We start from the raw sequence: 14,625 nt of genomic DNA on the forward strand, positions 1-14,625 counted from the left end.
TTTAGCATATAAATATTCTCTAGGGGGCCTTGAGTAAAATGTCTTCAGACAAGAAGGGAGCAAGTGAAGAGAGGATTTTTTTTTATATATGCTGGTTCATTTTTAAAGTCTCTTTTCCTTTATTTTCAGCAGTAGAAAAACACTTTCTTATGTAGCTGTGGTTAATTTAGCTTTCACTTACTTAGCCTTATTTTTTTCATTTGAATTCCTAAAATGCCCTGAATCATATACTTAATGACCTAGGTGAATAACAGAACAAATTAGCAAAAATGTAACAGGCTAGTTTGTTCTTCAATATTCTGTATGAATACACTTTAAGAGATTAAATCAACAGTTTAAAGGACTGAGGGTTTTTTTCCTGTCTGGCTGTGGTATTTTCATTGTGGTTTCTTTAAGCTGCTGGTTGGTAAGTAGATCCTTAAAACAAATCCATTCATCTGATGTTTTAATACCCTTTCATTTGTTCCTTTCCATAAATCAGACAAGTAGAAATAAGACATGCCTGGAAAAAGATCTGATGTCTATATAGCAACTCCAAATTCAACTGAAATACTCTTATGCTTCCCTCTGTATTAAATGGAACTTCAAAAACGTGGATAGACAATGCAACACCAAACCTTTATTCATGTAAACCCAAGACTACAAAAGGCAGTGTTTCTAACAGTAGTTGGTTTGTTCCAGATTTCAGCTTCTAGTGTCTTCAGTCAATGAACTTAGCCAGTTATAGGCTGTGTGGAAAAGGCAGGAAAACTCCTGTTTCTCTAGCTCCTTTTCACTCAAGGCCCAAAGCAGACCATACTAGTAATCATGATACACAATCATTACATTTCTAAGTGAAACTGTATACAAAATTGACAACTGCTTCAGTGTTTTCCAGAATGCTTTTCTCCCCCTTCCATGGATAATATACAGGTATTTTCAGTGAGAAGCAAACATCCAAACAAATGTGTCCACCCCTTGCAAATTGCCTAGAAAATATTGTATTGTTGGTGGCATGAAGACGCAAGGAGAGTTTCGAAGGAGACTAGGTTCATTATAAAGCCAATCAAAATATCAGGCTTGGATGTAGCGGTTACATGGAACCAAAATTCCTAGAAATCTTTGCAGGCTTTTCAGGAAAGGTCTGGCTTCGTGTTGCATCTGGTAAGCAGAGTAGACTCTCCTCAATATTTCCAGGGATGAAGGTGCCCAAAGGAGTCGTGCTCGATGCTCATTTTTCTTCATTTTGCACCAAAGTCACATCTGTGGAGTCCATGCCATGGCCGAGCCTTGCCGTAGGCCACAGTTACTCTGGGAGAGGTTGGCTACGGGTGCCACTCCGAGTCTTTAATTGGGACTGGGCGATGTCAGCTAAGGCACTCTGTATTTTTTCCAAGAGCAGATCTCCCCGACAGACCACTTCTTCGAGACGGGCAGCTGCCTCGTGGTTCTCTTCCTCCAAACGATACAAGTTGGCAGCCTATGGGTTCAAAAAGCGGACGGGACAAAACTTTGGGGTGAATACTTTTAATACTGTGTAGCAGCAGCCAAAAAAGCCAATGCAATCCTAAGTTGTATTAACAGAAGGATACAATCAAGATCAAGGGAGGTACTAATACCACTCTGTAAAGCCTTAGTAAGGCCACACCTGGAGTACTGCTTCCAGTTTTGGTCACTACACTATTAAAAAAGATGTTGAGACTCTAGAAAGAGTGCAGAGAAGAGCAACCAGGATGATGAGGGGACTGGAGGCTAAAACATACGAAGAACGGTTACAGGAACTGGGCCTGGCTAGTCTAGGGAAGAGAAGGACCAGGGGAGACAGAAGAGCAGTCTTCCAATATTTGAGGAGGGGTGCCACAGAGAGGAAGGGGTCAAGCTATTTTCCAAAGCACCTGAAGGCCAGAGAAGGAATAATGGGTGGAAACTGAGGAGAGATTTAACCTGGAAATAAGGAGAAACTTTCTGACAGTGAGAACAATCAACCCATGGAACAGAAGTTGCCTTCAGAAGTTGTGGGAGCTTCATCCCTGGAAATTTTCAAGAAGAGACTGGACTGCCCTCTGTCAGAAATGGTGTAGGGTCTCCTGCTTGGGCGGGGAGTTGGACTAGATGACCTACAAGGTCCCTTCCAACTCTGATTATCTGTTATCTGTTAACTGTACTGAGTGCTTGTTTTTTTTTCAAAGGAAAAAAAAAAGAAAGTTATTCCTTCCTACTTTACCTACATGTAAGCTTTTGATGATGTAATACTTTGTAACATGTCATGTTTATACTAGCTGGATAGCTGTGCTTTGCTACGAAACTATGTGGTCAGGCTTAGTTTTTGGGAAGGAAAATAAGGGAAAAAAATTCTGCCTCTGCCTACCAGCATCCATTGGTATTCATCTGGCTAGCATCCTGTCAGTGTGTGAGAGTTGAGGGCTATTTGGAAAGTGAAACAATATTTCCTGTGTGAACAAGGAGACAGCAAGGAGCCTGGGCATGGCTTAGCTCAACTGTTCTGTACTAAAGCTGCTTGGTGCTGCTGTGAAACTGAAACTCCTTTGCTTGTGTTTTGCATTTGGAAGAGATTTCTTTTCAGGTGGGGAGGGGGACTAGAACTCCTTAGCATCAGAGCACATTAATAATAATGGTATAGGAAATACTCTAAATGCTCTGATGGTCATTTTGAAAAATCCTTTCTTAGCGAGCCTCTAGAAGCCAAGAGGAACATAGGTGCCAAATTTCAAGTTTGTAGCCTTTACGGTTCTGGAGATTTTGTGATCATGCATGAGTAGTATTTTGCTTTTATATAGAGAGAATAAATAATTCAAGAATGAGACAAAATGTTTGAAGGCTGTCCTGTTTTTTAAAAACTTCTGTATTAGTAATTTTGTTTGAACACTTTGCGTGTTTATATAATTCAGAAGGAGACAAAATATATTTAAGTACATCCTGTAGGGTTTCTGAAGTTCTTGAGTTAGTAATCATTTTTGTTTCTAAACTCAACTCATCCAATTGATGTTTTATTAAAATCATGGATCATATCTGCCGATTAGCTTGGGAGTTCATTTGTTCTTTTTGCTTAGTGTTACAATTTTTTGAGTTTTATTAGTAGTTTAATGTTCACAGAAAGATGGAATAGAAGTATTTTCAGTTAAATGTTGCAATAAACTCACAAGTTTACCTCTAGATTTAAAACAGAAGATTAGCTAAATGTCAGGATTCAAGCAATGTTGCAAGATATTGCAATCCACCTTCAAAAACCAAAAAATGTCCTGCAGAAAGCTGAGATGCTGGCAAAATCTTTACTTCCTCTTTATCTTTTCCTTAGCAGTAACCAGATGAATATTTTCACTATTCTAAATTTTGGGTGCAAGCGGCTCTTTAAATCTAAACTTAATATAATATAAAGTTGCAGCATAAAGGTGTAGCATCACATCTAATCTAGTGACATTTAGTGCATATATATGATTGTCTGCAAAGTGGTATCCAGTGTGTGCAATAATATTACCAAAAAGTGAAATTTCACCAAAACTGATACTATTTTGCACATTTATATCATAGATTCCATATTTGCATTTGGCAGTCCAACTGTCTAATGTATTAGTAAAGTCATAATGGGCTGTACTGAAATTAATCAGCTTTATAGCAAATGCCAGCAATCTTTTAAAAGCCTGAATTTATGTTGCAACCAAACAAAAACTATCAGTATTACCCAAATATTTTCTGATATTCTGACTGGAATGAATATAGCAGTACACAGTGTATGTATGAATGCTGAATTCTCACCTGCAATGTAGCTGTGGACTCTTCACTTGGCAAGGAATCTATCAAAACATCAATATCCTTAGCTGTTCTTGCAATTAATGCTGCAAAGAGCTGGGCATATTCTATAAAAGCAATAAAAACAAATAATTTGCATCATTCTTGAGGAATGAAACCTATGTTGTTCAGTAATATTTCAGAAGAAATGTGCTTCTAACATTACACAGGAATGGTCAATTTAGGAGGCATTTGCTGTGGATTTTTATCCCTGGGGATAAAATATTTGGAGTGTAGAAATGTAAAGAGAGAATCTGGGTTTGGTTTATCTCTGTTCTGTGCTCAACTCTAAAGTAAAAGAGAAACTAACTTGCTTGCTGAAAATCAGAGTTCTGCTCTGAACCTGTAACATGTCTACTTCTGTTTGAGTTTGCTCCATATTGGAGAAAGTCTACAACTGGTATTGTAAAATTTACTATATGTGTTTATAAAGAACAGAATAGAATTCTTTATTGGCCAAGTGTGATTGGACACACAAGGAATTTGCCTAGGTGGAAATGCACATAAACGAAAAGATACATTCGTCAAGAGTCAAAAATCATCAGATGCAACACTTAATGATAGCCATAGGGTACAATAAGCAATCAAATCATACTAGGAATTGTCAATATAAATCGTAAGGATACAAGAGACAAGGTTATAGTCTTACAGTCACAAGTGGGAGAGGATGGGTGATAAGGAGTGATGAGAAGATTAATAGTAATAGTAGTGCAGACTTTGTAATAGTTGAACAAGGTTGAGGGAATTAGTTAGCAGAGTGATGGCTTTCGGGGAAAAAACTGTCCTTGTGTCTAGTTGTTCTGGTGTGCAATGCTCTTAGTGTCATTTTGAGGGAAGGAGTTGAAACAGTTTATGTCAGGGATGAGGGGTCTGTATGAATTTTCACAGCCCTCTTTTGACTCAGGGTGCAAGATACAGGTCCTCCATGGAAGGCAGGTTGGTAGTAATTGTTTTTTCTGCAGTCCTAATTCTCCTCTGAAGTCTGTGTCTGTCCTGTTGGGTTGCAGAACCAAACCAGGCAGTTATAGAGATGCAGATGACAGACTCAATCATTCCTCTGTAGAAGTGTATCAGCAGCTCCTTGGGCTGCTTAAAGGAAGTTAAATGAAGCCTCAGCCATCTGTGTTTACTTTTCTGGCGCTGAATTTACACTGCAATACTCTGAACAGGGGATTACCTGCACATTGTTCTATCACATTCCAGCAAAAACTACAAAGAGGAAAGAAGAGGCAATAAGCTAAGAGGAAGGGAAAAAAGAATAAAAAACGAAGGGGAAGTAATTGGACAGGAAAGGAAGAAAAGGAAGGGGTGTGTGTGAAATGTCTCTTTTTCAAGCAGCAACTAATCATTATGAAAACCTACAAAGGGAACCTTGTTCGTGGCATCTCCATCCCCTTTTGGGTTCAGGTGAGGCCACCACCCCACTGACAGATAATCCTTGGGCATAACAGAAGAGAAAAATACGCTTGCTTGACTTGCCTTCGGTGGGATTAGCTGGTTGGTCTTTGTTGATTGCAGTCTGTATGTTGCTGAAGGATGCAGGGGGGGCACATTGCTGCAACACCCCAATGGCATTGCAGAACTGATCAGCAAGCTATAAACAAAATGTTGACATGTCAAATAAAGGAGAATATTTGTAGCTCAGGGTTCAAAGGAGGGGGTCCTTGGTGCTCTCTGAGTTTGGTGGTTTTCTTGCAAATGTTTCATTACCAAACTAGATAACATCATCAGTATTAGAAGGGAGGAGGGTTTGCAGAAAGGGAGGAGGAAGAAGAGGAGGAGAACTGAAAGGTCCTGGGTGCTCTCTGGACTTGTACTTTTCTTGCAGATGTTTCATGACCCCACTAGGTAACCTCATCAGTGCTAGGAGGGAGAATCCTCCCCACAAATCTCTTTCCTTCTAGCACTGCTGAGGTTACCTAGTGGGGTCATGAAATGTGTGCAAGAAAACCACAAGCTCAGAGAAGACCAAGGACCCCACAGTCCTCCTCCTTCTCCCACTGATGTTACTAAGTTTGGGTCCTGAAATGTTTCCAAGAAAACAACCAAGGCTAGAGAGAACCAAGGACTCCCCAAACATTAAACATGCTTAGCTTTCAAAACCAGAGGATCAGAAATAGATTTAGATTGTCAGCAAAGCCTCAGTTACCAACTAAAAAAAAGATGTTGAGACTCTAGAAAGAGTGCAGAGAGGAGCAACCAGGATGATTAGAGGCTAAAACATATGAAGAACGGTTGCAGAAACTGGGCCTGGCTAGTCGAGGGAAGAGAAGGACCAGGGGAGACATGATAGCGGTCTTCCAATATTTGAGGGGCTGTGACAGGGAGGAAGGGGTCAAGCTATTCTCAAGGCACCTGAAGGCCAGACAAGGAATGATGGATGGAAACTGAACAAAGAGAGATTCAACCTGGAAATAAGGAGAAATTTTCTGACAGGGAGAACAATCAACCAATGGAACAGAAAGTTGTGGAAGCTTCATCCCTGGAAACTTTCAAGAAGAGACTGGACACGGTATAGGGTCTGGAATGATATAGGGTCTTCTGTTTGATGGGGGGGTAGTGTTGGCTAGATGACCTCAAAGGTCCCTCCCAGTTCTGTTATTCCATATTCTGAGCAGGGGGTTGGACTAGAAGACCTCCAAGGTCCCTTCCAACTCTTATTCTGTTATGCTGTTTTTCTTTCTTCCTTCCTTCCCTTTTTTCCTTCTCCTTCCTTCCTTCTTCTATCATCTTTCCTTCCTTCCTTTTTCCTTCTTCCTTCATCCTTTTTCCTTCCATCCTTCCTTCATCCATCTTTTTCCTTCCCTCCTTCATCCTTTTTCCTCCCTTCCTTCATCCATCTTTTTTCCTTCCTTCCTTTCCCTTTTTTCCCTTCTCCTCCTTTCTTCATCCTTTTTCCTTCCTACCTTCCTCATCCATCTCTTTCCTTCCTTCCTTTCCCTTTTTTCCCTCCTTCCTTCCCTTCCTTCTCCATCACTGGAGGTTTTTCAAGAAGAGACTGGACAACTACCTGTCTGAAATGACGTAGTGTTTCCTGCCTGAGCAGGGGGGATTGGACTAGAAGACCTCCAAGGTTCCTTCCTCCTCAGTTACTCTGTAATGGTGGAATAATCTCCGAATTCAGAAGCTGGGCGGGGGGGCAGATGCCGAGGTTAAATAAACGGGCCTCTCCTGCTCCTTACCTTACCTATACCAAAGAATAAAGGACTGAAGGAGACCATTTCCCAGAATCCCCCAGGCCACCAAAAGCCAAAGCTAAAGGATTCTGGGAGCTGTAATCCACATTTCCAAAGGCCCAGGCCGAAGAAAACCGGGGCGCTCGCCTTAGCCCCCCGCCCCGGGCCTCCCACTCACCGAGTTCACGGCGTCCTGCAGCTGCGTTAGGCGGTCAGCCATTTTTTCCCAATGCCCCGAAAGCTCCGAGCAAAAGCGACCAGCCAATGGGAACGGCTTTATATTGGATGCGGAAATGGGAGAAGGGAAGTTGCTAGGCAACGCTTCATCTTTTCCTTCTCTGGGCGGCTCGTTTCCGGGTTAAACCTAACCGTCATCGATGCCGCTCTTGCCTCATCTCTATGGTAAAAGGTGGTGCTCCACCAGCGGCCGGGAGAAGGTATTGCTATTCTTTAATAAGAATTAACTTCAGTACAGTATACTGTATATAAAGTCATCTTTATGCAAATTTATTTCTATGAAAAATCCCAGTGTGCGTTCCTGGGATTCACTTTTTGAGCAAATACGGATGAAATTCTTCATTTTGTTTTTATTTATAATTGCAAGTTAAGAAACGAGCTTATTGAAACTCAGTCTCTTTCCTGCCCTTTAAATTATTTATGATTTAGATTTATAAAAGCTGCCCCCAATCATCCGATTCTCTGGGCAGTAGCAAGGTATTTTTTTAATTTTATTTAAAGAGAATTTATTAAGCTTAATTTATTTCTAACTGTGGTAACCTGCATAACACTGACAACTTTTGAGCATAGATAATCTGATGTTTAATCCTAATAGGAAAAACTGTTTTGCCTGCAGAATTTTGGATATACAAAACTGGAAGGTTCTGCAAAGATTCTTGGGGAAAACAATTTTTAATGGCAAGCTTTGCATAATTATTTGCTAGTAATCACCCTCTGGTGGTGTGTGATTTATTTCAGGAAAGTGTATTGACTCAGCCTGCGAGGTAAATCTTATTTAGCTCAGTGGAAAATATTTCTGGTTGAGTCAACAGACTGGCCTGGAAAAGGTGTTGTAACCACAAGCCATCATTTAGCACAGATATCTTGCGGATTATCTAAATGAATGTTGCTTCTTGAGGATCTGGGAATTCTGGGAAGTGAAGTGCACACAATCTTAAAGTTGCAAGAGACAAACTTCAGCCTAATCCAGCCCCAATTTGATCTGTTCAAACCTTTAAAAACCAAGGAGCTTCACAGCTTACAGTTGCAAGTGGAAATAAATGATATTTTTAGAGACCATTTCACAAGTCTTCGGACCAACTCAAAACATCAGATCAAGTTTTTGTTCTGTTTTTTTTTTAAAATGGAGGCTGAATTTCCGGGTGTGAAAAGCGCAGAATCCTGTCCTTTAGCTGGGATCCTTTCTTTTTTTCCTGTTTCTCTTCTTCTGCTCTTTATCTTTTCTTCCTGTTTCTCCTTCTCCTGTTTAACGTCTTTTTTTCTTTCTCTATTTATTTATCTATTTTCTTTCTCCTGTTTCTCTTCTCCCTTTTTCCTGTTTCTCTTCTCCTTCTCCAATTTATTTTTCTCCTTGTCCTGTTTAACTTCTTTTCTTTCTCCAGTTTACCTACTCCTCTTTCTCCTGTTTATCTTTTCCTTTTTCCCTCTTCATCTTCTCCTTCTCTTCTTTCTTTCTCCTGTTTAACTTCTTTTCTTTCTCCAGCTTACCTACTCCTTCCCTTTCTCCTTCTCTATTTGATTTCTCTTTTTTACCTCTTTCTCTTCTCCTTCTCTTTCTCCTTCTACTGTTTAATTTCTCTTTTTTCCCTCCCCTTCATCTCCTCCTCCTTTTCTCCTCTTTGTCTTTCTCCTCCTCCAGTTCAATCTCTTTCTTCTCCTCCTTCTTCCCCGCCGCGCAGGCGACGCTCGCAGATATCCAGCCCACCGGGACTCCACGGAGGAAGAGACTCTCCATCCTCCCGCGGCAACCTGCAGCCCCCCCTCACAAAAAACCCCTTCCTTCTTTTCTCTTCGTAATCTCCCTCGGGGAGCTGCTGAAAGCAGCCGGGCAGAGCGCAGGACTAGCCGAGAGGAAGGGACCGGCTGGACTAGAAGACCTCCAAAGTCCCTTTCCGGCTCTATTCTGATTGACTGGCTGCGCCTCCGTCCGTCCGTCCCTCTAGTGCGCAAAGCCCGGAAAAGCAGCAGCAAGCAGCAGCCTCGGCCACGCGCGTGGCGTCCCCCGGGCGCGCCTGGCCAAGATTTGCACGGCGTCAAGCGGGAGCAGCGGTCCCGGGATCTCCACGCGCGCGCGGGGAGGGCTGCGGCTGGCCCTCCGTGCCTCAGTTCCCCCGCGGGAGAACCGGGGCTCGGGGGGTCTTTTGGAGCAGCAGCAGCATGCTTCTGCTTGGCTGGATCCTGTTCTGGGCGCTGCTGGGCGCGGGAGAAGGGGCGGAGGAGCCCCCCGCAGGTGAGACCCGCCGGGCCTTGCACCCCACACCCTTCCCGGGAGAAAAGAGGGTTCCTGGGTGGAGGGAAAGCCAGAGCCGGGGGATGCCCATGCGTAAAAGCGCAGCGCTGGTCTCCAACCAACGCCAGTGCCTGTGGCTCGTTGCGCGCACGAAGGGCGCCTCGGCTTTTGTAAGGTGGGGGGGTCGTCCGCCCCCCCCAAAAAAGCTTTGGGGGTCTCGGAGAAGGAGCTTTGCCTTTGCCTTTGCCAAACTGGCTCGGTTTTGGATTCCCCTTCCCCGTATTTGTGGGGTAAAATGGGGATCAAAAGAGGGAGATCCCCGGGGAACCCCTGGAACGCTTCCACCACCATCCGACCCCACCCCCCAAAAAGGAAGGGCATGCCAAAGAAGCCAAGCCTTGCAACAAAAAGAGATCGTTTTTTTTCGGTGCCAAACAATATATATATATATTATATATATATATCTTATTTTGTAGATTATGCAACAGGTCTCGAAGGAGCACTAAGTGCCGGCTTGGGGAAAAAAGTAAAAATAATAATAAACCGATGTCGGTGCTTGGATAATAAGTAACGTTTGTGTGTCTGATCCGTGTGTGTGTGTGTGTGTGTGTGTGTGTGTGTGTGTATGTATGTATGTATATTCTTAAGTTTTTGCGGGTACTTACATGTATGGTATTCAGCTTTGTTCGGGTATTTTCCCACATTGTTATAGTTGTGCTTTTAAAGTTGTAGCAACCTTTTGGCAGAATCTCCTGATGATGGCAGATGAGATTCTGCCAAAACATTGCTACAACTTTAAAAGCACAACTATAAGGACATGGGAAAATACCCGAACAAAGCTGAATACCATACATACATACATACATACATACATACATACATATTTGTTTTCTGAGGTTTTCGCGGGTATTTGTATGTAGATCTTTGGTAATTTGGGTTTTCTCCCATGTAAAATTGGAAGTATTTTGTCAAAATGTTGCCAAAATACTTCCAATTGTACACGGGAGAAAACCTGAATAACCAAAGATTCACATACATACATACATACATACATACATACATACATACATACATAATTTTATTTTATTTTATTTGTCAAAAGCTTCAAATACAACAGAAACAAGAATAAACATAAATTTAAATACAAGAAATGGCAACTAATAAATAGGGACAATAGGACAGGGACAGTAGGCACAATTGTGCGCTTATGCATGCCCCTTTATATATGTATATATATAAATATAAATATAAATGTTTGTAGTTCAGGGTTAAAATGTGAGGAGGTTCTTGGTGCTCTCTGAGCTGGGTGGTTTTCTTGCACAAGTTTCATGACCCAACTAGGGAACATCATCAGTGTTAGAAGGAAGAGGGGTTTCCAAGAAGGAGGAGCAGGAGCAGGAGGGGGAGAAGGAGGAGAACTGTGGGGTCCTTGGTGCTCTCTGAGCTTGGTGGTTTTCTTGCACAAGTTTCATGACCCAACTAGGTAGCAGTAGCTCAGGGTTGAACTGTGGGGTCCTTGTTGCTGTCTGAGCTTTTTTGTTTTCCTGCAGATGTTTCATGACCCAACTAGGTAACCTCATCAGTGCTAAAGGGAGTGGGATTTACAGAGGAGGAAGAGGATGACAACTGTGGGGTCCTTCGTGGTCTTTGAGCTTGGTTGTGTTCTTGCAGGTGTTTCATGACCCAACTAGGTAACCTCATCAGTGCTAAAGGGAGTGGGATTTACAGAGGAGGAAGAGGATGACAACTGTGGGGTCCTTCGTGGTCTTTGAGCTTGGTTGTGTTCTTGCAGACGTTTTATGACCCAACTAGGGAACCTCATCTGTGTTGGAGGGGAGGGGAGATAAATAGGATCCCACCTGCTCAGAGATTTGAACTGTGGGGTCCCTGGTGCTCTTTGAGCTTGGTGGTTTCCTTGCAGACATTTCATGACCCAGCTAGGGAACAACATCAGTACCAATAAAGGAGAATATCTGTAGTTCAGGATTGAAATGAGGAGTCCTTGGTGCTCCCTGAGCTTGGTGGTTTTCCTGCAGACATTTCACCACCCAACTATGTAACATCATCAGTGCTAATAACGAAACATCTTCAAGAAAACCACCAAGCTCAGAGAGCACCAAGGGCCCCTCGTAGTTGTTTTTTTTCCTGTTTTTCACCTTGATGCTTTCAAATTTCAGGAGACCGATGTGGAAGAGAGCAAACATCGAAGAGCTTGTGTGTTGACTTGGGGCTGTAGTCATGCTTTGAATCTACCCGCCTGGGCTTCAGGAGGATCTGTTCCAGGGATAATGTGATTGAGTGGGGATCCAACTCAATTCATTAAATGTTGCGGGGTTGGCAACAGAGGCCCAGCTAGCCAGAGGCCCAGCTAGCCTTGAATATGTGTTTGTGGTTGGGAACGCCTTGACAAAGGAGGCAGAGTGTAGAAGGGAAAACATGCTGTGACTAGGCTTAAACATTTCATCATCCCTGATAAGAGGGAGTCCTTGACTTGCAATGGTTCATTTAGGGACCGTTTCAAAGTTACGACGACACTGGAAAAAAATGATTTTTGACCAATTTTACACACGGCCATTGGAACAAAATTTGGACATTTGCCAACGGATTCAGATTTGCGTCCCGAGGTCACGTGATTTCCTTTGGCAACCTTCAGACAGGCAATAGGGAAGGCAGACTCACTTAACAACCAGGGTTACCATCTTATCAACCGCAGGGATTCACTCACTTAACGGCGGGCGAGAAAGGTTGTTAAAAAGGGCAAAACTCGCTTAACAAACGCTGACTTAACAAGAAGCATGTCATGCTCCATTGCGGTCGTAAGTCAAGGACCCCCTGTTTAGGAGAGAGGGAAGGAGTGGGGGGGGCAATAAAACTTTCTGCCACAAGATGGAAGCAGCAGACAGTTGTGTGAGGTGTTGGGTGTGTCATTGTTTAAATGACAAAGGGCTAAAATAATAATAGTTCTGGCCAAGATGAAAGGATGAGTAGTGCCCGCCTTTACAAATGAGTTTGCTTTCCACAGGAAACGAAGCAGTCATAGGACTTGCAGGCCATGAAAGAATTTATCATGTGCCCCTTGTAGTTTGAGTCATGTGCTTTGGTAACACATGTTCCTCCCTCTCTCAGCCAAATGAACAAGTACATTCTTCTTTGTGGAAGGAGTGGGTGGGTCGTGGAGGAGTATGAGATGTTTCTCAGCCCGCAATTTAATTATCTGTTCCAATATTTAGTTCGGCCCATCTTCCTGGCTTTCCCTGCTGAATTGCGCATCTTTGGCACATGATGCGCTGTGAAAAGCAGGGTACATTTGAAGAGCCATTCTAAGGAATGTTAGGGGTAGTCTTCATTGGCCGAATGTGATTGGACCCACAAGGAATTTTGTCTCTGGCATAGAAGCTGTCGGTATCTCATCCAAAGTTCAATCAAAGTATTCAAAACTAGCTGGATCCCCGTGCTTCGCTATGAAACTATGTGGTTGGGCAAGTTTTTGGGGTGGAAAATAAGGGGAGAAAAAATTCTGCCTCTGTCTACCAGCATCCATTGGTATTCATCTGGCTAGCATCCTGTCATTGTGTGAGAGAGTTGAGGGCTGTTTGGAAACTGAAACAATATTGTAACTGAAGGGGAAAGTGCCATGAGGAACCTGGCCTAAAATGCATATGTGCTAACGTGGTTGTTAGGAGATTATTGTTTTTAATTTTTAAAGTGATAATTAAAAAGTCAAATTATTATTGGGAATTAAAGAGGAGTTAAACTAAATGATGTATAAGGTAAAGGGGTGGTCCACTCAAATGGGTAATTGTGAGGGAAATCTTTGGAATTGTTTGAATTGGGATGGAATTTTTGAAATGATGATTTAAGAATATGCGATGCAATTGAAAACCTGACAGGTAAAAGTGTAAAGTTCAATGAACATGAAGATATTGGAATTATTTAAAGTTAAAAGAATTAGGTCAGGAAATGAATAGAAAATATACAAAATAAGTTTGAGAAAAGTATTTGAGAAAATTTACAGAAAATATGTAACGTAATGATAGGATATGGAATTAAAGATGAAAGATGAATATGTAACTAAGGTCGTGTTTGTATGAAAATGTGAAAACCTGGAATCATGCTGTTCACAAAAAAGATGTTTTAGAAATGTGAAAAAATAAAAAACTTTTTACCAAAAAAAAGAGAGGAAATAAACAGTATTTGCTGTGTGAGCAAGAAGGAGACAGCAAGGAGCCTGGGCGTGGCTTAGCTCAACTGTTCTGTACTAAAGCTGCTTGGTGCAGCTGTGAAACTGAACCTCCTCTCCTGTTTGGGTTTTGCAATTGGAAGAGATTTCTTTTCAGGTGGGGAAGTGGGGTAGAACTCCTTAGCATCAGAACGTGATAATAATAATATAGTAAATACTCGAAATGCTCTGATGGTTAATTTCAAAAAATCCTTTTGTCATGCCCCTGGTGGAGACTGACTCTGAGCAGTCAGAGAAGGACCCAGGTCCATCCCCTATCCATCCTAGGGCATGCAGGGAGGAGAGGATCAGGGTAAAACGTGGTTTACTCAGGAGGAGGGGGCCATGATCATCTTCATGGGTTGCACGTGTGAGATCTGCATAAGAGTTTGGACCTTCCTGCTAACAGGTGCTGGAGTCAAATTAGTGTTTTATTCCTAAAGAAGGTTTATCTTGGTTGGCGTTCTTCCAACGGACTGTCCCTGGTTATCTTCCTGAAATTGGCAATTATGTATCCTGGTCTGTCATGGAACTTTATTCAATGCGGTTTGTTTTTGGTTTTTGCTTCGTTATTGGCTCTTTGAATTTGAACTGTGTTTCATTCCTTTGAAATGTTATTTTGAAAATAGTTTACTCCTCCACTGTGAACAATTAAACAGTGAAGCCAAGTTGAAGGCCTTTTAGTTATGTTTTGGGTTTTGTTATATTTCTGATATACTCTGGGTCATCACACCTTTCTTAGCGAGCACCTAGAAGCCAAGAGGAACCTACGGGCCAAATTTCAAGTTTGTAGGCTTTATAGTTCTTGAGGTTTTGTGATGATACGTGAGGGGTATTTCACTTTTATATATATAGATACAATACATATTTCTGAGTCAACCCCTACCGTTTGCCATTGTAGGTTCGCCATCACAGGCATAGACTACTTAATGCCAGTATGCTCACCCAGCCAAAGTGGCACTATTGTAGTATACAGG

The 14,625-nt window shown here is 42.2% G+C and overlaps 2 protein-coding genes across 3 annotated transcripts in view; one reads left to right on the forward strand and one right to left on the reverse strand.

Annotated features, from left to right (window-relative positions):
- Nucleotides 1–603: 603 nt before the first annotated feature.
- On the reverse strand, nucleotides 604–7,289 carry MED21 (mediator complex subunit 21). The gene is made up of 4 exons (XM_026700888.2): nucleotides 7,141–7,289; nucleotides 5,266–5,380; nucleotides 3,754–3,854; nucleotides 604–1,459 (listed from the first exon to the last, which is right to left on the reverse strand). The coding sequence occupies exons 1-4, from the start codon at nucleotides 7,180–7,182 to the stop codon at nucleotides 1,286–1,288; spliced, it is 432 nt and encodes a 143-aa protein (XP_026556673.1). The 5' UTR covers nucleotides 7,183–7,289; the 3' UTR covers nucleotides 604–1,285.
- Nucleotides 7,290–8,992: 1,703 nt separating this feature from the next.
- The window catches only part of TM7SF3 (transmembrane 7 superfamily member 3), a 28,304-nt gene continuing 22,671 nt past the window's right edge, over nucleotides 8,993–14,625 (forward strand). The window contains exon 1 of one of the 2 annotated variants that reach the window (XM_026700872.2): nucleotides 8,993–9,429. In XM_026700872.2, coding sequence (XP_026556657.1) covers nucleotides 9,357–9,429 — 73 coding nt within the window. In that variant the 5' untranslated portion in view covers nucleotides 8,993–9,356. The remainder of the gene's footprint in view (nucleotides 9,430–14,625) is intronic. The other variant, XM_026700878.2, reaches the window with a different exon arrangement.

The sequence above is a fragment of the Pseudonaja textilis genome, chromosome 5 (assembly GCF_049901715.1).
Source record: "Pseudonaja textilis isolate UNSWEBS1 chromosome 5, rPseTex1.2, whole genome shotgun sequence".
NCBI classification, from domain to species: domain Eukaryota; kingdom Metazoa; phylum Chordata; class Lepidosauria; order Squamata; family Elapidae; genus Pseudonaja; species Pseudonaja textilis.

Excerpts from the sequence above, each read along its gene's own strand:
- MED21 (XM_026700888.2), bottom strand. The coding sequence starts at position 7,182 with ATGGCTGACCGCCTAACGCAGCTGCAGGACGCCGTGAACTCG. Across the intron at positions 3,855-5,265 it reads ACCAGCTAATCCCACCGAAG|AATATGCCCAGCTCTTTGCA; the intron begins GCAAGTCAAGCA and ends TTGCTTTTATAG. Across the intron at positions 1,460-3,753 it reads AGTCCACAGCTACATTGCAG|GCTGCCAACTTGTATCGTTT; the intron begins GTGAGAATTCAG and ends TTGAACCCATAG.